The 26,241-nt window shown below is 34.9% G+C and overlaps 2 protein-coding genes across 10 annotated transcripts in view; one reads left to right on the forward strand and one right to left on the reverse strand.

Annotated features, from left to right (window-relative positions):
• Arl13b (ADP ribosylation factor like GTPase 13B) overlaps positions 1-26,241 on the forward strand; it is a 77,008-nt gene that overhangs the window by 27,796 nt on the left and 22,971 nt on the right. For all 7 annotated transcript variants that reach the window (XM_063224780.1, XM_063224781.1, XM_063224786.1 and 4 more), the window contains one exon: positions 26,016-26,121. In XM_063224780.1, coding sequence (XP_063080850.1) covers positions 26,016-26,121 — 106 coding nt within the window. The remainder of the gene's footprint in view (positions 1-26,015; positions 26,122-26,241) is intronic.
• Stx19 (syntaxin 19) lies at positions 691-18,167 on the reverse strand. Of its 3 annotated transcripts, none has more exons than XM_063224790.1 (3): positions 17,895-18,167; positions 1,044-1,152; positions 691-909 (listed from the first exon to the last, which is right to left on the reverse strand). In XM_063224790.1, the coding sequence occupies exons 1-3, from the start codon at positions 18,039-18,041 to the stop codon at positions 857-859; spliced, it is 309 nt and encodes a 102-aa protein (XP_063080860.1). In that variant the 5' UTR covers positions 18,042-18,167; the 3' UTR covers positions 691-856. The 3 variants fall into 3 exon arrangements, with proteins under 3 accessions (XP_063080860.1, XP_063080859.1, XP_003469384.2); XM_063224789.1 differs by lacking the exons at positions 691-909; positions 1,044-1,152 and adding exons at positions 8,616-9,549; positions 16,592-16,675; XM_003469336.4 differs by lacking the exons at positions 691-909; positions 1,044-1,152 and adding an exon at positions 8,616-9,549.

The raw sequence follows: 26,241 nt of genomic DNA on the forward strand, positions 1-26,241 counted from the left end.
CTTATTAGAATAAATGAAACAATGTGAGACTATGTAAAGAATGTAAGAGTACTTTTTAAAATGCGAATTTGCTAATTCAGGTGTTCCTTAAAGTTCTTTAGTTTTCATAGCTCCATGGAAAAGGAAGTTCTGTTTTGTTTGTTTGAACCATAGCACTTAGAAATAATATCTCGCGCATACTAAGCTAGGCTTTGAAAAATCCACTGTATTGTAGTTGAGAAAGGTATCCATCTGAGCTCTGCAAAACTCAAAACTAGGGACAAGTGCGCTATGGAGAAGTAGAGACATATATGAGGAGGAAAGTGATAGTGACCTTTATTGCATTTAACCATGTCATTCCTGCCTGTAGTCCTCCAATCATTTATCTGCCAAATGTATTTGCAGGACCTAATTTATTTTGCTTTTCCTTTGAACCTAAATTAGTTGATGCAGGATGCACAGAACCTGTCAGAACTTATTTTAATAACCATAATTACTTAGATAACTTTATTGTACCACCCATCCTCTTATAAAAAGATACAAAGAAAACCAACTGGGGCTGGGGATTTAGCTCAGTAGCTCAAGCCTTGCCTGGTAAGTACGAAATCCCTCGTAAAAAAAAAAAAAACCCACCAAACAACAACAAATTTCTGGAAAGCATTAGTCACTAGAAGGAAGTAAAGGAAAATAATTAGAATCTTTTCTATAATCACAAAATTACAACTTGATAGTCAGAATTTATTTTATGTATGGAAAACTGTAGATGAACACAGTGGCAGGTCCTGAAAAATCTTCTGCTCTTCCCTCCTTGCTTCTGCACATCAGCCCAACAGCATGTGTAGTTGTTAATATTTCCTTGGTCAAATTGTACTTGAAGTCACAGATTTGAGGTTTTTCTTGAAAAGTCAGAATCATAGCTTTTCTTGACTGCTGAGAATTAACTCAAAATGAGGAAAAGTTTAAAAACGATTAACTTTGAGAAGGAATTAAAACCCTAGAAAATTGATCTTAAGAGTAACCATGAAAAAAGAAGAAAAGAAAAAGCAGGGTGTGGTGGGACACACCTTTAATCCCAGCATTCAGTAGGTTGAAGTAGCAGGATTGTTGCAAGGCAAGACAAGCCTGGGCTGCAAAGTGAGCTGAAAGCCAGCCTGAACTGCACAGTGAGACTATCTGAAAAAGACAAAAACAAAACAAAACCAGAATTATAGTGCATTTGCTTAGAGTTCTAGCAAGTTATTTTACTTCTTTGAACTTAGTAGCTAAATACCTTTCTTGCAGTGAAAGAAGTTATAAAATATAATTTCATTTGATTCAGCTGTATATAGTAATGTGAGTAAGACTGCTGGTATTAAATATATCCCAATAACTGATTTTTAATAAAAAGATAAAAATTCTTTGCATTTCTTCTAAAGAGAGTAAAAATAAATGTCATGTAAACATTTTTCACTGTAATTATGTTAACTTGTTTTCCAGGAAGATCTCTTTTCTCTCTTGTATTAACTATGGAGACTAACTTTAGCATCTATTCTTATTAAGTAAAGTATGGATTATGATACTGCTGTGGTTTGGATTCTGAATATCTCCCTAAGGACCATATAGTAAAGAGGTCCCCAGCATGGCACTGTTGGGAGAAGACAGCCTTTGAGAAAGGGCCTAATGGGAGGTCCTCTGGTGATTGAGGGCATGCCCTTGAAGAGGATAGTGGGACTACATGCTCTTCCTCTTCCTCTTTGTTTTGTACTTGTCAGTCCTGCTTTGTTACATGCTCCCATCATCATATGTTGCCCAGCCACAGGCCTAAAACCAACAGGGCAACCATTCATGGACTTAAATCCTTAAAATGATGAGCCAAAATAAAGTAAATCTTTTTCTCTTTATAAGTTCATTGACTCACGTATTTGTTACAGTAACAGAAAACTAACACAGAAAATTAGCACTTAAAAATAAGGTCACTCCAGGGGCTGGGGGTTTAGCTCAGCGGCATAAGCGCCTGCCTTGAAAGCAGGCAGTCATGAGTTCGATCCCTGGTACCGATAAAAAGGAAAAAGACAAAAAAAAAAAAAAAAAAAAAAAATAAGGTCACTCCTTCATACCTAACAATGTGGAAAAATGTGCAGAATTGGTCAGCAAGGTGGAACTGTTTGGAGAAGTGGATTAGAGAAAGCCTAAAAGCTTGATGGGCGATTCCTGGGGAGAGAGTCATAAGATTAGAATGCTGATGTATCTGGAGCTCATCAGATTCCTAGTCTTTCAAAATGGTATACAACAAAGGTGAAAATAAAATAAAATAAAATAAAATAAAATAAAATAAAAATAAATAAAATAAAAGAAACAAGTAATATGGCTTTTGGGGTCCAAGAAGATCAGAACTGTTGTGCAGCTAAGACAAAAATTTATCTAGATTGTCCGTATTTATTGCATCCTTAACAATTCAGGGGGTTGCAGAAAGTGGAGGCCATGTCTGAGGCAAAAGTGAGGGAAAATGAACAGGCCTTGAGAAGTTAGAGCAAAGACATTCAAAGCAGTTAATCTTGCTAATTAAGAGAACTATCTTATCTCTAAGGTCAGAAGTTTACTGCTGTTGATTTAGAGTGAGAACCAAATGTCCTTAGTTGAGACTTGTATCTTGGCCTTCAGAGGCTGTGAATATGTACTTTTCCAACAAGGCCAGAGAGCCCTTACTTAGCTACCAAGTTCAAGTAAGTAAAATAACTTGCTAGAGCTATAGGCAAATGCCTTACACAGCCTGGCCCCTGACACTAATAGAAGTGTGGAAAATACAGGTTATGCTGATTAGGTTTCAGACAAAAATGAAGACTATGGAGAACTGGGCTGAAAACTTTCCTTAGTACATTGTGGCAAAGAATTTTGGAGCACCATTGCATGTGTGTGCTTTCTAACCAACCTGCAAATTTTCCTCTCTCTGTTATTTTCCTGTTTTTTTGTTTGTTTTGTTTTTTGAGACGAGGTTTTACTATGCAGTTCAGGCTGACCTTTAGCTCATTTTGTAGCTGGGACGGAACTTGCAGCAGTCCTCCTGCTTCAGCCTCCCCAGTGCTGGGATTACAGACATTTGCCACCACACCTAGCCTAGTTTTGTTTCTTTTTTTAATTTCAAAGTTAGCAAAACCCCAAAAAACAAGACAGAACAAAGCCAGTTAAAACAATGCAGCAAAATTGGTACAGAACTTCAAAGCAGGATACCAGGAAAACAACAATAGTTGCCATAATAATTTATTTTATCTTCACGATAGTTGTTCATAAGTAGCAAAATCAAATAAAAAAACTATATTGAAACCAAACAAAACAATATTGCATAAAGCAAAAGTTAATCAGAACAAAGCAAAAACAGTGAAAACAATATTTGATTTCAAAGAGAAGACAGAAGGAAATCCCCCACATTTGCTATATTGTTTACTGTCATCCTCTCAAGAGATGCTCAGACTGCTGGCCCCAGGCCTGCATAATCAGCCAAACAATATATGCATTTAGTTGCATCCTGTACCTTAATTGCCATCAACTCAGCCTGTCCTCCTAACCCTGGTGGGAGGGAGGGGACATGGACAGTATCAGATTCTCAGCCCACACACTGGTGGGCTTAAGGGAGGCGCTGACTGACTTTTGTCTCCTTAAGCCTGCTCGCCTTGCACCAGAAAGGCTGGCTAGTTGATTTCTTGGATGGTCCCCCAAATCCCAGCATGGCCAATTCTCTGGAGATGCTGACTTTTCTCTCCCTGGAACCTTTTCAACTTGTGTGGCTTAGCAGAGAGGCGTTTTGTTCCTTTTTATTCCAAATTCTCACAGTAAATTTGAGCAGAAGCAACTTGAAGGCTTGGTACATGAATGCGTTGCAGCCTTAAAATCTCCTCCACCAGGGGGAGCAGTGGAGTAGTTCATCACATTTAGACTCAACCCTGTTCCATTAAGAATGGGGCAAGGACTAAAGGCAGCCAAATTGAGAATGACCTGAAGACCTACTAGGAGGCCCCACCTCTTAGAGGTTCCACCAACTGCCTGTAATTGTAGGCTGAAGACTAACTAACCCTTGACCACATTTAGCTTTGGAGGAGGTCATTCAAGCATAGCAGTTATCTACCCATACCTGCCTTTACCCACATAATCTTGTTTTAACCATTTGTAAGTGAAAGAAAGTAGGACTTCTAACTAGATAGCACTGAAGTCAACAGTAATCCCACGTTTTATGATTAGCATTCAATTTTCCATTAAAAATACAAAGTACTATTTTTTAATTAACTGAGTTAAACTGAGTTCTATATTAAATACCTTAACCTATTGAAATGTTCAGCTGCCCAAGGTGACGCCAAGGCTGTCAGAAGCCACTTGTTCTTTCTGTCACTTCTCTCATACAGTCTTGAAAGTTGTCTCACATGATGAATTACCCTCCAACACGCCTTTTTATTTTTCTTTTCTTATTTTAAATGAGTTGAAGTTCCCAATACTGTTAATCAGAATAACTCTGAAGACCACTAACAATTTTTCCTGTATACAGTTCGATTTTGCCATTACATGTGGTTTGTTTTATTGTGGAGCTAAACATTGTAGTTTAACTTTTGACCAAATCTTAGATACTTACAGCAGAAAAATGAGTGAGAAGTGGGGGTTGATTTTCACTCAAGAAAATATAGTATCTTTGATTTGATTTTACTAGTAGTTACGAACATTTTAATATAAAAGAGTTCTGTGACTTGAAGTCTTTTACCATGAGTGGCCCTTGTATTTTCTGAAATCATACACAATTCTGAATGTAGGTGCATTTTTCTTTGGAAGATTCTTAGTATGCTAATTTCAAATTCCAAAAGTAATTTATACCAAATGAAAGTGAGTTTCTATTAGACGAGAGACACTAACCAGACTTTTATTATTACTTTTTCAGTATGAAATTTTTTCTCCAACCTTTATATGTGGATTGACTCACCTTATTTCTAGACAGTACAATAGAAAATGTCAGTATTTAAGTTTTTTATTATACTCATTAATGTAAGTCCCCAAGGAAAATTAAATAGTGTATACATTATTCTAATACTATCATTAGAAACTGAGTCAAATGTACCTTTATTAAGTTAGACCTTTTTAGACTGCTGGAGGCTTGTAGGTGTCTACCTGTGTTACATAACCAGTTGATTCTTACAGTTTTCAATTTCTTGATTTACTATTTCATTTTTGAAAACATACTCACTGACTTTATAGGAACCATTAACTTAAGATTTGTCTTCTTTCATTGCCACCTTACAAGCTGTCCTCTTGCTTAATCTCATTTACTTAAAATGTTGACTCACTCCCTTTCTCACCAAACCCTTCCTTTGATCTTTTACAGTAGAACGTTCTGCTCCACTTGTAGCAGCTGTTTATAGTAGAGCATTTCATATGGTTGACTTTTGTAGGTCAACAAACTTAAGCATTGAAAATTTGAAGTGTCCCCATCCCTGTCTCCCTCATTAACTCCTTACCACTTTCTGTTTCATAACAAAACAAAAACAAAACAAAACAACAAAAAAGAAAAACCTGCTTGACAGTGATGATCAGAGGCTCTTCTGAGTGCTGGCACAGGTGTAATTGAGGTGGTGAGTCTTCATACCTTGGAGAAAATGGGATAAGGGGAGATAGGGTGCCTGAAAAGGAATGAGTTTGCGTACGTTACATGAATGGATGTGACTTATAAAATACAAAGAAAACAGTGTACTTGCTACTCTGACAGTTAACATTATAAGTCAACATTATATTATAGTGCACATACACACAGTCACATCCATTCATGTAACGTACGCAAACTCATTCCTTTTCAGGCACCCTATCTCCCCTTATCCCATTTTCTCCAAGGTATGAAGACTCACCACCTCAATTACACCTGTGCCAGCACTCAAGCAGCCAGATGACGCCCAGACTGACTTCACATTAAAAGTTGTGAGGACACCTTCCTACTTTAAGGAAATAGAAACTATTACAGAAACATTCTTTCATTTTTTATGCCACCACATTTACTCACCTACCTGATTTTACTCCTACACTTTGCCTTTCCTGCTTGTAATGTGCAGAAGGCATTCACACCCCTACCTGATACCAGCTTCTCCATTTGCACTGCAGATCCCAACTCTGTGCTTTTGTATATTATCTCCTTTTCTTATATAAGATTCTCCCTGAATCACTACCACCAGCAGAATCTGCTCTCATGTGTCTTTAAGCATTAAGTAATCGTTTTGCTCCATCTCTCTCACCAGATCTTGACTCTTTATGCCTCCTTTAAACTTCTTGGAAAGGTTGTCATTACTTGTACTTCATGTCATGTTCTTTCCTCAACATTCTGCAGGTGTGCTTTCGTCCCTACAGTTCTGTGAAAATGGTTTTAAGTCAAAAATTGTATTCATGCTGCCAAACTTATTACTCTGCTGCTCATTTTTTACCTAAAGATAATTCTTTCCTCAGTGTTTTTTCTTCTTTAGAATATTCTTCGGTATTTTGGCATTCTTCCTTGGTTTTTCTTCTGTCTTATTGACAATTCCATTTAGATTGCCTTTATCAAATTTATAATAGCCCAGTACCTTTATGACTTCAAGTGGTTTTTTTTTTTTTTTGGTTTGTTTGTTTTTAGGTTTTTTTGGTGCTGGGGATTGAACTCAGGACCTTGCGTAGGCCAAGCAGGCACTTAATGCCACTGAGCTAAACCCCTGGCCCTGATTTCAAGTTTTTTTGCTTTCTTTTATTGTTGATTTGTTTTTTAAGACAGTCAATATTCTAGGCTGGTCTTGAACTCATTTATAGTCCAGGTTAGCCTAGAAGTCAGCGGCCCTCTTGCCTCACCCTCCAAAGTGCTGGGGTTACAGCTGTGCACCACCATGCCCAGCCAGACTTCAAATATTTTACATCCACATACTTTTTTAGGTGACTTCATCCTAGTTACTTTACCTTCGATACCCTTGATTTATTTAAATGACCCAAATTTATACTTCCAGTCCTGACTTATTCCAAGCATTCCTACTGAAATAGTGAAAATCAGAGAAACTCCCACCTAGACATTTGCTCTTAGATATTGTTGTTTCTGATTTTCTTGACTAAAATAGAATTTCCTTCTTACTGCCAGTTCTGTCTTTTCTTCTCTAACAGCACATCATCCAATAACATCTTATAGATTTTATCTCTTAATCACAAGTTAGTTTAATTTTTTCTAACACTACTATATAGTACATAGCAGTTAAGAAATGGTTTTGGCATTTTCCTGTGACCTGAAATCACCTTCTCTACTATCATCCTAATTTAACCCTTAGGAAGAGGCGTCTTCCTGGGACTAGTACATTACCCTTCTGATTATTTTCTTTGCCTATATGTATGTCTTCCTCCAAATCCATTCTAACCCACTTCATACTAGACAGAATGATCTTTCTCAGATACAAATGATATCACATTAACTCGCAGACCTGAATCAGTTTGAGAGCTTTGCACTGATTATTATACTTGCTGTGAACGTCAGGCTTTTTCCCGCATCTTATGAAACTTTCTGCCATTTTCATAACCTCATCTCCTACCTCATTGTTTTTTACCAGTTATGCCTCAGCTATCTGTCATTTTTCTATAGTGAAGTAAGTCTGTACTGTTTGATTCTTATGCCTGGAATATACCCTCATTTGTATTCATTGCAGATTTTTACTTAAATACTATCTTTGAGATAGACCTTCCCTGACTCTCACTGTAATGAAGCCATCCTGGCAGCCTCTGTGTCATCCCATCACCATTATTTTAAGTTTCTGCTTCTATTTAACATCAATTTATATTCACACTTTATTTATTTATTTTTGAGACGTCTTGCTATATAATTCAGGCTGGCCTTGAATTCACTATGGAACTCACGCTAGCCTCAAACTTGTGGTGGTCCTCTTGTCTCAGCCTCCCAGTTACAAGCATGTACCACCACGCTTGGCTTGCATTACTTCACTGTGTGCCTTCTCTACTAGAATATGAATTCAGCTGTATCTCTGGCCCATACTATAGTGCCTGAAATTATGAGGTGATATAAAAACATAAAAAAGTTAATTTTTATCTGCCAAGTCCATTGATCTATTACCATGTCCTGAATGGTTCCAAGTTCAAGAAAAACAATGCATTAGTTGATTCTTAGGCCTTCAACTTATTTCAGCTACAAGTTATCAATTAAATTCTCAAGTACATAGTTGAGATTGTCCAGAATCTGTTAACCACTGAGTTAACTTACCTAACTAAGGATGAAAGACTTCATGTGCATTCTAGTTTTGTTCTGCTTTATTGTGGCACCCTTAGAGGTTTTGTTTTATATAATTCTCATCTATCAAAATATTTTCAAGTGAATGAAATGGATTCCATAAGTAGTCATCACTTAATTGTACCTTCATCCTATTAAAGCACTCGAAGTTTTAAAAAATGTGTAATAGAATTTAATACCTGATCAGAAACTCAGTATCATATATCTCATTTTTAACAGCCCATAATTTGAAGATATTTGTTTTTACTTTAATTAAATACAGATTTGTCTAATGTCTCCCTGATTTCAGAGATTTCAATGATTAAAGGAGAAATTTATGACTTACCTGATAAAATTTGTGTTAATCAATGCCCATAAAATGAAGAAACAGTATAAAACACTGAAATGTGGGAAATCTTTTACTGGACATGTTTCTAAAGTAACTTTATTTTGAGCTACAGCATGGGCAACACCAACAACACAGTGTCCTGCATGGGTTTCTTCTTTTGTATTTTACAGCTAGTCCAAATTTCTCTTTAGTATTATTAACATAATCTTTTGTACCGTTCACTATCATTTCTATATTATTGATGCTCTGTCCTTGTTCCTCTACTAAAAGAGATATCTGAATAAAAAGATCCCTTAAGTCCTTTATTTGGTTCTCCAAGTTAACAAGTTCTTTATGTCTCTGTTCTATTTCTGAGAGCTGTGCTTTTGTGATAGTGATTTCTGTAAGTAAGCTTTCACTGAAAACTTCCCATTTTCCTTGATGAAGCATCTCATGTACTTCTTCTTCAGGCACCTGTTTTCCCGCAACTTCAAGCTGGCGGAAAATAAATGTCTTGCATTTGTCTTGCTTTGCCGCTATTGTGTCATTGTACATAAACATGGTTTGCTGAAAATGATGGACCATTGCAGCATGCTGAGATCTAAGTATCCTAGTGACCACTGACGATGGTCCATTTTCAGCCTCTGACTTTTTAACTTCTTTAACTAACTCACCCAAACTTCTGTTAATGTGTTCTGCCTGAGTTTTTATCTCTTTTGTAGTGCTAGACTCTCTCTTAAGTAGACTAAACCTTCTCATTGAAGCCACCAGACTTTTTTGATGCTGTCCAAATTTTTGAACATCTTCTGTGAAGTTGTTAATAGTCTCTTGTAGTTTTTGGATCTCCTGTAGATGTCTGTTGGCCACAGGCTCTCTTTCATAAATAACAGCTTGTTGCTCAAACACCCCTTGATCCTCTGCTTCCGTAGCCAGCACTTGACTGTCTCTAGAGAGTTCAATTTCCTTTGTTCTCTGCTTTAGTTCTTGAAGTCGGTCTTTCATCTTCCCTTTCCTAAGAAGCAAAAATTACCACATGAGCTAAGAGAATGTTGGCGGTTTTCCTCAGTACCAGTTAGTTTGATGTAGGTATTTCCCAGTAAAAATTACCGAGTATTCTAAAAAGAACTTTACCTTATGAATTTCCTCATAATGAACATTGAAATGAAGAAAATAATGTAAAATAATTTATAAATTTATTTAATATTGCTATGACTCATTTAAGTGCAGTAGCTGAAAAAGTAATGATGGAGAAATAATTTCTGCAAAATCAGTTCTTGGTGTCATGATGGCATCTGTAACATAATTTTCTTTTTTATTTTTTCTTCAGTATTCGGAATGGAACACAGGGGTATTCTACCAATGAACTGCATTCCCCGCCCCTTCCTTCTATTTTATTTTCAGGCAAGGTCTCATTAAGTTAGCCAACTGGTACTGGAACTTGTGGTCCTCCTGCCTCTGGAGATAATTTTTCTAATTAAGGGGTTCTTTTGACCATAATACCAACATTAAGGATTAATTTTCGAAGAGAATTATTTTCACAGAGCCTTTTGGTTTAGAAAGGCATTTTGTGTCTTTCATAATATCTTTCATAATAGTTTCGAAGACAAGGAGCTGTAATGGAGTATTAGTAGCTCATTCAACCATATACAATATTAGTATATTAGTATCAACCAAAGAAAATTATTTCTAATGTTAAGCTTTTATGCCATGGGCCTTGGTGTTTGATATGTTTACAGAAATCCTTTCAGCAGTTACTTGGATTTTGGATGCAAATTCATAAATTAGGAATTTCCAAACTGGAATGGAAAAAATGTGATGGAAAAACCATATCAAATAGAGAATTACTGAAAGAAATGAAAAATCTTTGCCCTGGAAAGATAAAAGGAATAAATATAATAATCTTTTAGAAAATGAAAATCTGTATATACAAAGGGAATTAGATTTCCTTGACAGAACTCCAGAAGACAGTAGGTCGAAATTACTTAAATGTTTAATAAAAAGAAGACTTTCCGAGGCAGAAGAGCTGTCCCAAGATGAAATGAATGCTTCACGAGGTGATCAGCTTTTGTCAATAGAGACGTTATAGCTGGTCTGAATGATGACCCAGCCAAGCATGTTATAGAAAAGATCTCTGCACTAAAGAAAAAGTTAAACCAGTCTTCTGATAATAATCCTTTAGTTTAAAGGATTGGCTTTTTTTCAAATAGCTATCGAAGCCTAATCTATGCAAAGTTTTACATGCCCCAGTTTGCATTCAGGAACACCTGTCCTTCAGAACAACATAGAATTAAAGAGCTAAATGAGATAATTTTAGGTCTTGAAAGAAGAATCAGAAAAGATCTCTAAGGAGATATTTGAGTTGTGGTGCCTAAATATTGAGAAGCCAGTCAGAAGAGACCAGGGAGTATATTACGGGTATAGGAGATTGGGAACCAAGGCAATCAAATGAGAGTGATAGGTTTTCAAAACAAAATTAATACCTGTTTAAGTAAAATAGCAAAAAGTAATATCAGAAAGGTAGGTAGGAGGCAGATCATTCTTGGCTTGTGAGCCAAGTCAGGAGTTTCGATTTTATTCTAGATATGATAGAAGACAAAGGGTACATGGGGTCTTGGCATGATTTGTTTTTAAAAGATGCTTCAGTTTGCTGTATAAGAAATTATTTACCAGTGTGGGAAAATAGTTCACAGGAGAGACTTGGATGATAAAATGGAGACGGAATAAAGGAGAATGAGCTGGATATATTTATTTTTTCAGGATATATTTTTGGAGGCAGAAGATATATTTTGGACTTAATAGTTTTAACCTATTGGATTTTAACCTAACACCATACCACTGTTTCTTGAAACACATATTAGAAAAGTGTTTTTTCTCAGTTTCCTCTTAACATTTTGGCTCTTTATCACCCAACCTATCATCTCTTCTTTCTTACCTCTGAATTTTGGAATGCTTCCAATCTCTTAAATTTTTATTATGTGCCATCATTAATCTTGTGGCATTAAATAGTACTGGTTAGATCATTGCTCAAATTTATATGTCGTCTAGACTGCTCTTACAACACCTGTCTGCTTGACACTCCCTCTTCAATGTCTGTCTAAAATGAGCTTGTGATCTCCCTTTGATCCTCTGTCTCCGTAAATGGCTGCCCAATTTTTCCAGTGGGTCAGACCAAAACTGTTGCAGTTGTTTTTTACTTTTTTCCCTCATATCATATCCAAGCTAAACAGGACTTCAGGTCCATGTTAACAGCAGATCTCGTCAGCCTCCACTGTGTGGTACTTTTAGACCAGCCACCTCTTCTCATCAGTCTGTCGGATCATTATTTCCCACTTTTATCTCTGTAGCACTTTCTTCAGTGCTTCCTTTGTTTTCCGCTTTTGCACACTCCAGCCTCTTGATCTTTTCTTAGCACAGAATTCAGAGTTAAAGTGAGATGGATCATGTCATTATTGTGCCTAAAATGCCCCCTTCGGTGTTATTCACAGAGGAAGAAACCAGGGCCCACAGTGTCCTGCATGACCGCCCCTCCACCTCTTCAACCGCACCCCTCCAGCCCTCTCCCTCTCTGTGCTTCAGCTTCACTGCTCCTGCTGTTTCTCATGCACTCTAGGCCCTGCCCAGCCTCAGGACACTGAAATTTGCAATTTTCTCCACACAATATGTGACATCTCCCAACTTCACTTCTTGCTGATGTGTCACCCTCTCAGACTGTTTTGGTCACCCTATGTAGAACTCTTTTTACCTTCTCAAATTTCTGACCCTTCTCTGTACTTTTCACTATTTAACATACTGTGCAATGTACTTCTCTGAACTTATTGTCTACTTTTTCTTCAAAATAAAAGCCCCATTGGAGCTTTGTTTGTTCTAGTGTTCCCAGCAACCTTAATCACTTTCATATTTATTGAGCTCTCACCTTGCATTCTTGGCACTGTATATTTGCTTGAACTCTCAATGTGAGTTGGGTATTGTTTAAAGTGTGTTGTATGTTCCTGTAGGAACTGAGTAGAGTATTTTATAATGAAATTAAGATCTGAGTTTAAGTAGATTGACCAAAATGTTAACTTGTGGTAGAATTGGAATTCAAAAGTTGAGACTTAACTTATTATTATGCGGTGGAGCCCTTTTTAATGTTACCAGATGCTACAGACAAATTGTGTAGGGTGAATACTGGAAAGAAGCAGTTAGATCAGTTAAGTGATTGCGAAAGAAGACAGATCACAAGTGATAAGACCTTGAAATCTATTTTTTAACAGAAAGAGCTTTTCATACACATTAAATATGTACTCAGAAACATTTTCTATGTAGTTTCATTGCTGAGCATTTTAAATACTGGTTAGAAACATACACAAGTAAGGTTTTCTTCTTTATAAAGCACTTACAGACTATTAACTCTTTAAATATTCAAGGTATGTCACTTAAATAGCATGTAATCTTTGTCATGATTTTTTAGATTAAATAGTAAAAAAGAAAGTTTAAGCAATTTATGCAATCAAGAGACTTCTAAAAGAATTATGCTTGTTCCTCACTTTTATTCCCTGTGTTCTACTTTATTTGTAAAGAATAGTTTCTCTGCCTTTGGAATAGAACTAACTGAAGCTAGTAGTTTTCTTAGGTCTAAGTGAAAGAAAAGTAAGTATGATATTAAACTTGAAAATTTTCTGAAAGGCAGATTCGTCATGGAAGAATACAAGAAAGATAATACGGATATTACTGCCAGTGTTGGGTTTTAGGAAAGTACATGATTATAAAACATAGTTATTGATCCCTATAGCAGGCGTGTCTTTTAGAAGTGTATTTCTTAGCATTTTCATGCAAGTAGGAAATAAACTAAATAAAGGAAATGTGTGTAATAGAATGCCTGCTCACTGTTATGCCTGGTTTCCATTACAATGAAAACAAAGTGGTTTTCAGGAAGCATTTCAGTGCTCAAACAACAATTAAATGTGCAGGTTTGATATTCTCATTTTTATATTTTTCCTCTTTTTAAACTATATTAAACAAGTTAATTTATAAATTACATATAAACTGTAATGATTAACATAGTTCTTAATATAAAAATTCAAATTTTACGATAATTAAGATTTTTTAACTTTATAAAATAATTTAACTTGTAATTCCTTGTAAATTTAAATACTTAGTTTATGAAAAATTCTATCTAATTCCATTTTATCGGCCAAAAATGTACTTGATTATGACCCTAGAATAACCAATTCCCGAATCTTGGTGGCTTGGAGGTACAATATTTCTTGCTCATATTTCATGTCCATCATGAATTTATAGGGACTCTGGTCTCAGTCTTGGTCACTTGGACAAATAAGCCCACTTTTCTGAATGTGGTACTCACTACAGCCGGGAGAAAGCAGACTGGAGCGCCTGTCTTAAAATGCTCTAATCTTGAAGTGATCCGTGCCTCTTTCTTTTACAAGTCCTCAGTCAGCTGAAAGTATCTGTCTTTGAAATGCATTCCTCCTCTACTCTACGAAGAGGAGAGTCTGACCTTTTCCATACCTGGTGAACTTTCTAGTTCGATTACAGAAGAAATCCTTGGAGAATAATTAATTTTCTCATGCTTTTCTTATGGGGAAACTGAGAAAAAGAAAAGGGCAGTCAGTGTCTTCCACAGAGCTGTGGTGAGCATGATAGTAGTGGTGCACATAAAAAGAGTACAGAATTCCAGGTTTCTAGATCAGTGCTTTGTCTATTATGAGACATGCAAATTTTCTGTAATTTATATATTATATAAAGGTGGAATAACCATCATACTCTTTTTTTAGTATTTTATTAAATATATAATGATTGTGCTGGTACAGATACATAAAGACACATAAAAACATTGGGAAGTAATTGTATAAACTTCTCAGGCAGCTTTGTGAAAGTAAAATTACCAGAAATGATTTATTATACACTTGTGATAAAAACTAGTCTTTCTAGTGAGAGGAAATTTGATGTTAAAGTCAGTTGGCTTAGTGATTTATCTTTAATAGCTCCCTACTGTTTTTTCCTTGCTTAGTGTTATTTATCACATCCTTACTTATGTACTTTTTCTGATACTATCCTAATGATTTTCAAAATAGATTTGTTGCCAAAGTGTTTTAAATTTTTATATTACTTTTCATTAGCTTTATGAAAAATTGATTTTATTTTTTCAAATTAATACAAGTCAAATCATTTCAAGCTTGGCAATATATATATCTGCCTCCTAACTACTCTTCCGTATTGCATTTCCAGTTCCCTTCTCTCCAGTAGTCATTTTCAGCTCCTCAGCTATCTGTTGCTTTATTTATTTATTTATTTATTTATTTAGGTGCTTGGGGATCGAACTCATGACCTCGTGCTTGCCAGGCAATTGCTTATGCTGCTAAGCTAAATCCCCAGCCTAGTATGTTGCTTTTAAGCTCCCTATGTCTAAATAACTGGTTTATGTGGCTTCTGCTTCTTCACTTTTATATACAGTATTAAGTTTTTACTACAAAGATGTGGATTTAAATTCTTCTTATTCTCTCATTTTCACCTTTAATATAGTTGGGTAGCAGTCAGTATTCTATGTTTACATTATTATGACTACCCAAATGTTATTTACATCTGGGTCATATAAAGCATTATGATTATAAATCCTTTTTCTATAATTTTTCAATTGCTTTTAGGTCTTTTCAGTGGAAAGAAATGGAAAATGAGATGAGTGCTTTTGTTTTATGAAAACTTGTTATTGACCTTTTTATACACATATACAGAAAATATTCAGAACACAAATGGATAGTTATGTGATTTTTCAGAAAGTGAATATATGAGCCATCACACAGGTCAAGAAACACTCAACTGTTAAATTTTTATTCAAATTATTAGTTTGAATCAAGATTTTCATTTGCTTAATTTTGTATATATGTGTCTCACTAAGTCCTTCTAAAACTAACGAAACAGAAAATGTCTTCTTAATATTTATAGCTGATATTTTTTAATATTTCCTTTTATTATATCATTTTTTGATGTATCTTTCCTGGAACCCTCTAGTGTGACCTGAAAAACCTTCCTCTGCTTTATGGTCGTGTTCTGTTTCTTTCTTTTCTCTTTTCTTTTCTTTCTCTCTATTTCTAATATAGCATATCTTTCTGATACCTAGTTCCTCCTCATTTTTGGTTCATGCCTTTATTTAGGAATATACCATAGCTTCTTTTCAAGGTATGCATATTATAACCCACTTTTCTGAAATATTTTTCTTCTTTATTTACACCTGACTAATGTATTTCTGGGGGATATAATTCTCACTTGGAAAGTACATTCTCATGAAAATTTGAAAATTTTACTATGTTGTCTTCTCCCTTTTTCTGCTCTTGAAAAATCTGATGTCTTTTTTTTTTTCTTTTCTGCTTAATATTTACTGGATCTTTTTAATCTGCAAACTCATTTATTTTACGTTTTTTGAGTATAAAGTAGTTTTAATTCCTACTCTTCATTTTGGCTGAGTATGTTCTCTTTTCATATCTGCTACATGAAAGTTTCCCTTTTGTTAAATTTAATAAAATAGAGTGAAAATTCATCTTTTTTTTTTTAACTTAAGGCTGTATCCAAGGAAATGTTTATATATCCATGCATCTTGATTAAGTCTTAGTTGATTATCTTTATAGAATTTGCTTAATTTAGAATGTTCCTGCCACGTAGAAACAGACAGTGTAGGCATTCAGGTGTACTTACATGCTGTATTTAAATTGCATTTTCTAAAATTTTTAGAATTGTAACTGTACACACAATTATTGCTAGTTTAGTTGATCTTATATATTGAGTTAAAATAGAAGGCTAGGCAAAGTGAATCATTCAAACATATTAGGATTTAAAAGTTGAAAGAGACAGAGTTCATATAAACATAAATATGAAGCTTTTATTTGTGAAATCATTTAGTATCTTTGGTAAAATTGGTGAGATCACTATTTTATGCAGTCTTTTCTGTATTTTAAATTTATTTTCTTAAGGTTGGAAGTGTTCTCTATCCAGGTATACTGGATTATATTTTTGAGCTTAAAATTAATATTTGAAAAAAAAGGACGGTAGTTGGGACATACCGTAGTCAACTTTGACACTTCGTTCTAGGAAGTAGAAAAGTAAACTTATATGACTCTAAAACTTTCTCCACCCTGTTACAGATCCTAGAATCAGAAAACAAATAAAAATTACATAGTGCTTTAAGAATTATGCTATGGCGTATATGCTTCATATTGTTATACATTTTTTAAGTAAGCAGTTCCTTTCTACACTCAATGTATTTCTTAAATAATTTTTTTTCTTTTTTTTGGTACTGGGGATTGACTCTGAAATAATTTTTAAAAATATAGCCAGTTTTATACCAAATATGAGAGATATCCTCTTACTTTTGCATGTGAAGGCAGCTTGCAGCATTTCTCTAGTTCAGGGTTAAAATAGTGGATCTTACTTTTTTGGATACTTAAATGAGAACAAAATAATGATTTCTAAAAATTACTGCAGATTGTATATCTTAAGTTTTAATCACCTGACATTGTTCTTAGTCTTTAAATGCTTTTTTCCTATTTTTAATTTGTTACATTAACTTGCTTAATTTAGTAATAGTAAAATATTTTTATGACTCATGTACCTTTTAAACTTTCAATTATCTAATTCAGGTAACTTGTACATAATTGTTATATTAAATTTAGAAGTGGGTAGCTTTAAAGATAGCATAATCTAGGTGGTATGTGGCCAACTTTCAGGTCTACCCTTAAAATATCTGAACAAGTCACTATTAGCTGTATTTCAAGTAGGGTGTTTGTTAAATCCTGACAATGGTAGCAAATATAAGATAGAAAGTATCCAACCTGCTTTAGTTTGCAATTAATGACACTGACTTGGACATCATATTGATTTAGTAGTTTAAAAATTTTGTTAAATTTTAGAATTTAAGTACTTTTAGTATACTGATTGACACATTAAAAAGGGGACTGAGTACTTTGATAATTCATGTTAGTCATTTTACAACAAGATTATTTTCTAATTTCTTCAAATTAGTTTTAAAGGATTCTGGGAAACAGCAATAGAAATTAATTAAAACTGTATGAAATTATCTCAACTTCAAAGATTATACATATATGTGCATTCTAGGTATAATCTGACTTACTGATATTTCCAAAATGATAAATCACATTTTAAATACTTTAAAAATTATTTCTTCTAAAGTCTGATTCATTTTTTTAGTAATATCTATGAACAGAGCAGCCAATTAGGGCCTTGTTCAAGTCTGAGCAAAATAGGTAAATTTAACTATCTGTTACCATATATTTAAATGCCACAATAAAACCAGATTTTCTCTATGAATGTCTTACATTAAGAAGTAGAAAAAGATAGGTTATTTACCTTTCTGTCTTGTTCCTTTGGTTGTTTTTCCACTGTGGTATTGGAGTCCTGCCGCAGAGAAAATTTGAGTATCATCTGCTGTAATGTTTGATCAATTATGTAAATCTCTGTCTTACAGGTCACAGGCTGGTTTCTGTATGTTCTCATGTAGTTAATTGAAAGCCAGATAATAAAGTCAAATAAGTTGAAGATAAAGTTGTGCTTTTGCTGTTAATATTAAAAGAGAAGAACAGATTGCTTACTTCACACCTGGAGAATCTGGTTCTGCCAGTTCAACGCCTATTCTTTAGATTAAAGGAAAAATTTCACTGGAGCTAGTTCAGTAGCAGGAAGTCCTTGTTAAACTGCCCACATAAAATATATTGCACATATGAACCCAGCCCTGTCGTACCTGTGAAGTAATCCAAAAAATCTTGTATTTAAATAAGATTACTTTTTTTTCTTTAGATATGAAAACCTGCTAAAACTACAGACCAGGAATAAATTGTAATGGAAATAAACTTAGTGTAGAGGCTTTTACACCATTTACTTTAAGATGATTGAAGTCTATCCTATTTTAGGAAATCCCACAAGGACCTAACTCTTGAAAATAATAGAATTTCAGAAGTAGAACAGCCAGGAAATGTCTCATGTCTCTAACCTTCCACCCTACTGCACTTTTCAATATATTTCCATTTTTACCTTAAAATAAGTTTCTTATGTAGTTTTAGTGTAGAACAGCAAAAAGTTTTACAGCCACATAAGCTGTTTACTATATCAGTATAATAATTTAAACTTAATTTTTCCAGGTGAGGGCTGGGGATTTAGCTCAGCGGCATAAGTGCCTGCCTTGCAAGTGTGTGGTCCTGAGTTTGATCCCTGGTACCGATAAAAACGAAAAAGACAAAAAAAAAAAAAGAGTAGTTTTTCCAGGTGAAAGTATTTTATAAGAAAGTTACATGTGAAAATTTCTCACATACCACTGAATTTCTAAACCTGTCCACTTTTTTATGTAGATTGTTGTTTGAGGGCAACAAGAAAACATTATTATAATAACTCACAAAATAACATTTGAAATGATTCTTTGATTTAGAAGCTGTACTTCCTAGAATCTCTCCCCAAATAAGAAATGATTCAATAGCACTCTTAAGTAAAAACAAAAAAGTAGAAAAACAAAAAAGTCTTTTAGTATAGAAGTGCTCAGTAAAACGATAGAATAACCATACAATAGAATATTTTGCAATTGCATAATGAAGATTTATTTGTCCTGTTTGAGAATTTACTCTGTCATTTTGCATGCTGCAAAAGAAGTTTATGCAGTATACTAGCTATCCTACATACTGATGCATCCAAGTTATTCCCAGTGAAATCTGTGGTATCCAAATTGAGGTTTTCCTCATTTGGAAGTACTACTTCCCTATACAGTTACTCAAAATACTATTTCTCCCAAATACTTGTTAATATTTTCTAAAAGAAAGAATATGAAGATGAACTAAAAATTAATAAAAAATAATTACCACAAATGGGAAACAGTAGAGGAGGAGGGTTAGAACGGGTTCTTTCCCATTTTATCTTGTTTTTATAGTTTTGAATTTGGAACCATACAAATGTTTTAAAAATTAAATCTTAAGATACAGTCTGTCTTTCAGATTTTTTTGTTATTGTACCAGGGATCAAACTCATGACCTTGTGCTTGCCAGGCAGGAGTTGTGCCACTGAGTTATGTCCCTGTCCCCAGACTATCTTTTAAAAGAGCAAAAGCATCCCGAGACAAGTGAATCTTGCTGTATATGTAGGTGGCAGTCTGACTACACAGAGAAAGGTTATATCAGTTTATTTTATTCCTTATTTATCGTGTGTGTATGTGTGTGTGTGTGTGTATTGCTGGGGATTGAACCTAGGGGCTTGTGCATACTAAGCAAGACCCCCATTCAGCTATACATGCAACGCCTTAAGTAATTTTAAATCTCATTACTTGGTACATCTCTCCTTGAAAAATAACCACTAGCAGATCCTACCTCTATTTAGTATGTCATATTTTAGTAATGATACTGATATCATTCAGCTGAAACATGTATATAACAGGATACAACAAGTGGTTAATGTCAGTGTTATTAAAACTATACTTGTCAGCATAGAGATACAATGAAATCTAAGAAGATAAGCAAAAACTTTCATTGATTTGAAATGAGAAAAATCAATATGAACTCATGAATTAGTTTTTATTTTCTTTCTAAAAAAGAGAAAGAAAGAAAGAAAAAGAAAGAAAGAAAGAAAAAACGCTTCCTAGCTATATACTCTGAAAGGATTGGGAAACAATGACAAGTCAGTAGCAGTGAATGTCATTAGTGTCACATTGTATCTTAAAACAATACCTGAAAAGTCCCCTGAAAAGACCAGAGAGTCTTGGGGAAATAAGTAATTCCAGGTCTTAAACAGTGCTTCACATTAGGAAGCAAAGAAATTATCAACAGCTGTTGAAATTGCACAACTAAGGAGGCTGGAGCCGCCTGGAAAGGCCTCTATGTCCATAGATGGGCAGCTTTGGGCCTTCACAGGAACAGTGACTGCAGTAAACTGATGTACATCAAATACATTTTAGAAAATCAGTTTGTAATGATGTCCCCTAAAAGATTTTAAAAAGGTGATAAAGCAACTTGGGGGTGGCTTGACCAATTAATTATTATGAAAATTAGAGAATAAAGTCAAATGATCGAACAATTATCTTGATTTAACTGTAACTTTTTGACTAAGAGTTGCCAAATAATTGATGGAAGCTAATTTTTTTACAGAAAATTCTGCTATTAAATGCAGAAGGAATATAGTATTAGTTTTTATTTTATAAAATTATAAAATAACTGGATTAAGCAAACTTCATTAATTATTGTTAAAATCATTAAGTAAAAGACTAAGGGCTGGGGATATAGTTCAGTGGCACAGTACCTGCCTGGCAAGCATGAGGTCGTGAGTTTCTTCCCCATTCAAAAAAAAAAAAGGATCATACTGACTCATCCACTGATCAATTTTAATGTTAGTAAAACATGATATAATGTAAAAGTGGTGCTTGATACCTTCTAATTGCTAGCAACCTTATTAACTATGCTACGAAATTATTTCAGCCTGAAACTCCTCTAGTCTCCATAATCTAATTATCAGATATAGGAAATACAGGACATGTACAGTAATAATCTCCTAAAGAAGACATTAGCCAAACCTAAACATATGAATTTTTACAAAAAAATGATTTATTTTCTTCTGAAAATAAATGCTTTGAGAGAAAAAGAGTACTGGAGTTGGAAGAGGGTAGTTATTACAGACTTTAAAAGATTTACAAGTGATACATTTTAATGTATTTGATTTATATCTGAACATAATACTTTTAAAAAGCTGTTGAGGAATATTAAGTACATTGAATAATATTAAAGGCTTTTTAATAATTTTATTAGGTGTGATAGTGTGGACATGTTTTGTAATTATAAAATGTTTTGGTGAAGTAATACAGGCAAAGGTGAGTGTATCTGCAAGAATCATGCAGTATTGATAATACTTAAAGGTACAAATGTTTAAAGGTATGTGGCAGTAGTTCATTAGATTTATTATTCTGTGTATTTATGGAAAAGTTTTTTTGCCAAAGCTCTAACAAACCCTGACCGTGTACAGTATAGTTATCACCCAGTGTCAAAAGGAATTGGTCCCATAATACTTCATAAGTACCAGTATCCAAAGATGTTCAAGTTCTTCATGTAAAATAGGAAGATTTCTATATGACCTATCTGGGGCTGGGGGTATAGCTCAGTGGCACAGTATCTGCCTGTCAAGCATGAAGTTATAAGTTTGACTTCCAGTGCCTCCCCCCCAAAAAGTCAAGCGTCTATATAACCTATCCACATCTGTATAATTTAAATTACCTTTAGAGTGCTTATAATACTTAATACAATACAGTATAAATGTTATATAGATAGTTGTTATGCAGTTGCGTATTACTAAGGAATAATGACAAAAGGAAAGTTGGTATACAGTCAGTCAATGTTTTGGTTTTTTTCCCAAACACTTCCTATCTGAAGTTATTTAAATTCATGTATACAGCATCTATGAATACGAGTGGCCAACTATGTTTTTTGATCTCTTCCATCTAATAGAAAAATAGTGGTAATCATGGCAATTTCCTAGTATCTCTAGAAGTTACCTGGTTTTTCATGTGATTCCCCAGTTTGCATCGAGATGAGTGTGTAAGTATGTGAACTGCACATGAAGTGTGTTTGTTTATTAATGTTCTACGCCAGGTAAATTAGAAGTAACCATGAGCCTTCAGTAAATTGCACATTTACATGGACACATTCACACATTAGAAATGTAGATGAGCTCAAATACAGAATGAATAATTGACATTTAAAAATTATAAGGTTTATATTTTAATAAGATATTTATGTGGAATGAGGATATTTACATGATGATGCAGTTTATTTTAAGAAATAAAGACATAGTCCGGGAGAACATGGCGGACAGATAGCAGCAGCTACGGAGGCTCTCTGAAACACCCAGCTTAGAATTCAGGAATGGTGCTGAGTAAGGAATCATAAGCAACAGGAGATATGCCCCGGTGATCCAAGAACGAACTAGGCTGAGAGAAACCAACTGGGAATGCAATCCTGCTGCGATTTTGGTTTCCCGCCGCCGCCACTGCGTCTGCATTGGCTCGGCAGGGAGAGAGACGCGTGGAAGCTCTGAGAACGGGATCCGGTGAACAGAGTTGAGAGCGGGATGGGCGGGGAGCCGTGCATACATCTCCAGTGAGTGAGGGAAAACTGGGACTCTTCCACGGTCTAGGAGACTCCAACAGAGGATATTCTGGGACCAGGCAGGCTTGTGGGAACAGGGCGCTGCAGTGACTTCAGTCACGTATCCCCCTCTCAAGTGGGATTGGTGAGCAGTGCCTAGCCCACATGACGCTGCTGGCTGAGACCAGTAGGCTAGCACAACCCAGGTCTCAGCTCCTGAAGGTAGATTGACCTGGAGGGGTGGGCCCCGCATAGGCTGCCTGGTCTGCAATTTCCTGGTGCGCTGCGGTGGGTGGGAACACCTAGCCAGCGCAATTCAATCAGACTGTGGCTGACAGGGAAGGAAGCTGGGCCTCCTATATACGCTTGCATATATAAGGAACAAAGAATATGGGAAGAGGGAGCAACAAGGAAGGCCCCTCGGCCCCCAATCCTGAGAAAGAGACAACAGCAGACACAGCACCAATAGATATAAAGCGCTAGCATGAGAGCCTTATGGACAAGTTCAGGAATGAAGTTATTAATGACCTGAAGCTAGACATAAACAGAATAGTTAGAGAAATGCTAAGCACCACCCAAGAAAAAACAGATGGTGGAATGGAAGAACAGAAAAAGAGGGGAGAATTGTTTAATGGAGAAAATAGAGAAAGCATAGAATATGTGAAGCAGGTTCAAAGAGACTACCAGGAAACTAAAAAGTCTATTGAACACTGGCATAACAGCTTGAAAGAAACTAAGGACAGATTATCTGAACTGGAGGGCAGAGTTGTAATATGGGAGCATGAAATGAAAAACTTCTTAAAAATAACAAAGAAACAATCAGCAATAATACAAAGACTAGACAATGATAAGAGGGTCTATAACTTAAGAATTAAGAACATAAAAGAAGAAGTAGGGACACAAACAAATGAACTACAAAAGCTACTCACAGAAATAATCCAGGAGAATTTTCCTAATTTAGCAAAAGGTAAAGATACTCAGTTGTATGAAGCATACAGGACCCCAGCCACCTACAACCCAAACAGAGCAACACCCAGGCATATAATAATTAAAATTCCAGAAATCCAATACAAGAACAGAATACTAAAAGCCGTCAGAGACAAGAAACAGACCACTTACAAGGGAACACCCATCAGAATTACAGCATATTTCTCTGCACAAACCATCAAATCATGAAGAGCCTGGGGGGAAATAATTCAAGCTTTGAAAGATAATAATTTCCAGCCAAGATTGATATATCCTGCACAACTATCCCTGGAAATTGATGGAAAAACAAGGTGCTTCCACGATAAAGAGGAACTAGGGGAATATGCAACCACCAATTCAACTCTACAGAGAATACTGCAAGATATTCTAAAAAAGAAAAATACGAAAAATCCAGAAGTAGCAGCAGAGAGGCCACAATGAATGGAGCAGAAAACAAAATGAAGAAGACAAACTGACAACTAATGACAGAAAAAGAGCTCAACAGAAATGAGGCAGAGAAGATTGGATGATAGGAACAGCTATATTGGAGAAAATGACATCTTAAGAAGTAATACTGATTTAGTATCATCTTGTTTTGAAGTCTCATCAAGCTTTTGTTCTTCTGTCTCCATTGGTCTAAACAGGTTGTATCTTATTGGATTTTATTATATGTGATAGTATAAGCAAAACCTTTTATAGACAAGGAGATTATACAGAAACCATTGTTCATTTTCTGTTAGTTGATTCTAAATACCCTGTAATACTATCATTCTCTTAAATGGTTTTACATTGTTTTGATATATTTGATGCTACAGTATACGAAGTTATACTCAAAGATTTCAAGGAAAGAGACAATATGGTAACTACTTTTATGTCGGGATAATCTTGTGGTGAAACACTATTTTGCTTAAATGGTTATGTTTTGATCTGCTCTGATTTGCTGTTATGCCCTCCTTTATCTCAATCTCCATTTTATTATTTACTTTTTTAATCCTTTTAATTAAGGGAAAATAAATTAAAAAACAGCAGGATATATTATAGTAACCCACTTTGATTTTCCATTATCTTGATTTAAAGCCCTGTATTGCTCTCACCATCTTGTTTTGACTGATGTTCCTCTATTCTGTTTTGCTTGATAGTACCAGGTTCGAAAGTTTAGGCAACAGCTGTGAAGGTAGTGGGATTCATTATGACGCCCATTCTGGTTGACTATTATCTACTTTTGAAGACCTATAATGTCTCCAATGTTTTGGTTTTGTTGCTTTTGTTCTTTACAGTTTTGTTCAAATTTTATTATAACTAATGATATAGGCAATTCTATTAGAGATAGCGGGAGGCATTATGGTAACCGTTGTTGATCACTTAGTATTATGCTTTTACATTATCTATTATGTCCACCCTTTTGATTTGACTGACTGTTCTGTTATGTCACATTTGGTTCTACTCTCTTCCAAAAAAGTAATAAGAACTGTGGGAGCAACAAAACCCAAAATGTGTAATTGTCATTGTACAAAAGAGAGGAAAAGAAAGTGCTCTAAACGATATAACTGCATGTATATTTAAGCGTATAAGATAGATAATGATATTACTGAGTTTTCTTGGATCATTAAACAGAACTGTTTGCAGTCTCACTGTTGGAATGTCCACTTTATAAGCTTTAATTTTGTAACTTGAACAATTGTTTCTGAGATGACAAAATGTAATCCATTAACTAGTGATTTCCTACTGTTTATTTTTTTCTATAAATCTGTATAACTTGTACCCTTTTTCTGTTTTTTTTTTCTTTTTCTCCTTATATAAAATTTAAAAAAAAAAAGAAAAGAAAAAGAAATAAAGACATAATATGTGGTTTTGGGCCATGGAAAGTAGGCCATTTTTTTCCCTGTTTGTTCCATCTTTTGGGCTACTGGTCTATTGTTTGTGTTTTCTTGATACTTCTTGGTTTTGGTTTTATAACCAGTTCTTATGAGCTTTATTTTACAATGATAAATAAGGAACAATGATGAGATAATACTACAGTACTTTCTCAGTCTAGTTCTATAATCAGTAGATTTAAAACTATTGACGAGAAGAACGTAGTCTAACCTAATAGCAAACAGAGAGGTAGACCTTTTGTAAGTAGGAGGAGACCCAGAGATGGACAGATGGAGAAATGTAGGTAGGGAGAGGAAGTAAAAAGAATTAAGATATGTTATTCACAATGCCAAAATGAGTGTTTTCTTTTTTTCTTTTGGAACATGTTGCGAAGGATCAAATCCAGAGCCATATGTGTGCTAGGCAAGAGCTATAACACTAAGCTGGAGCTCAGGTCCTATCCCATCACAAATTAAACCATTAATTAAAATATATTTTAAAGATGTCAACTGATTGTTATAGTACAACCACTTTGTTTTTGTAGGTTGGCAAATAAACAGGACAAAGAAGGGGCTTTAGGAGAAGCTGATGTGATTGAGTGTCTGTCTTTAGAAAAATTGGTTAATGAGCACAAGTGCCTGTGTCAGATAGTAAGTGTTTTCTTTTCTGCTTTTTACAGAAATGTTTAGTATAATGTAGTTCTTATAAAGGTGATAAGCAGTTAAAGGACATTCGATTGTTTTCCATAGGAAATCATGCTGTTACTGTTC

The sequence above is a fragment of the Cavia porcellus genome, unplaced genomic scaffold (assembly GCF_034190915.1).
Source record: "Cavia porcellus strain 051 isolate PalLab524CR breed Dunkin Hartley unplaced genomic scaffold, mCavPor4.1 scaffold_15, whole genome shotgun sequence".
NCBI classification, from domain to species: Eukaryota; Metazoa; Chordata; class Mammalia; order Rodentia; family Caviidae; genus Cavia; species Cavia porcellus.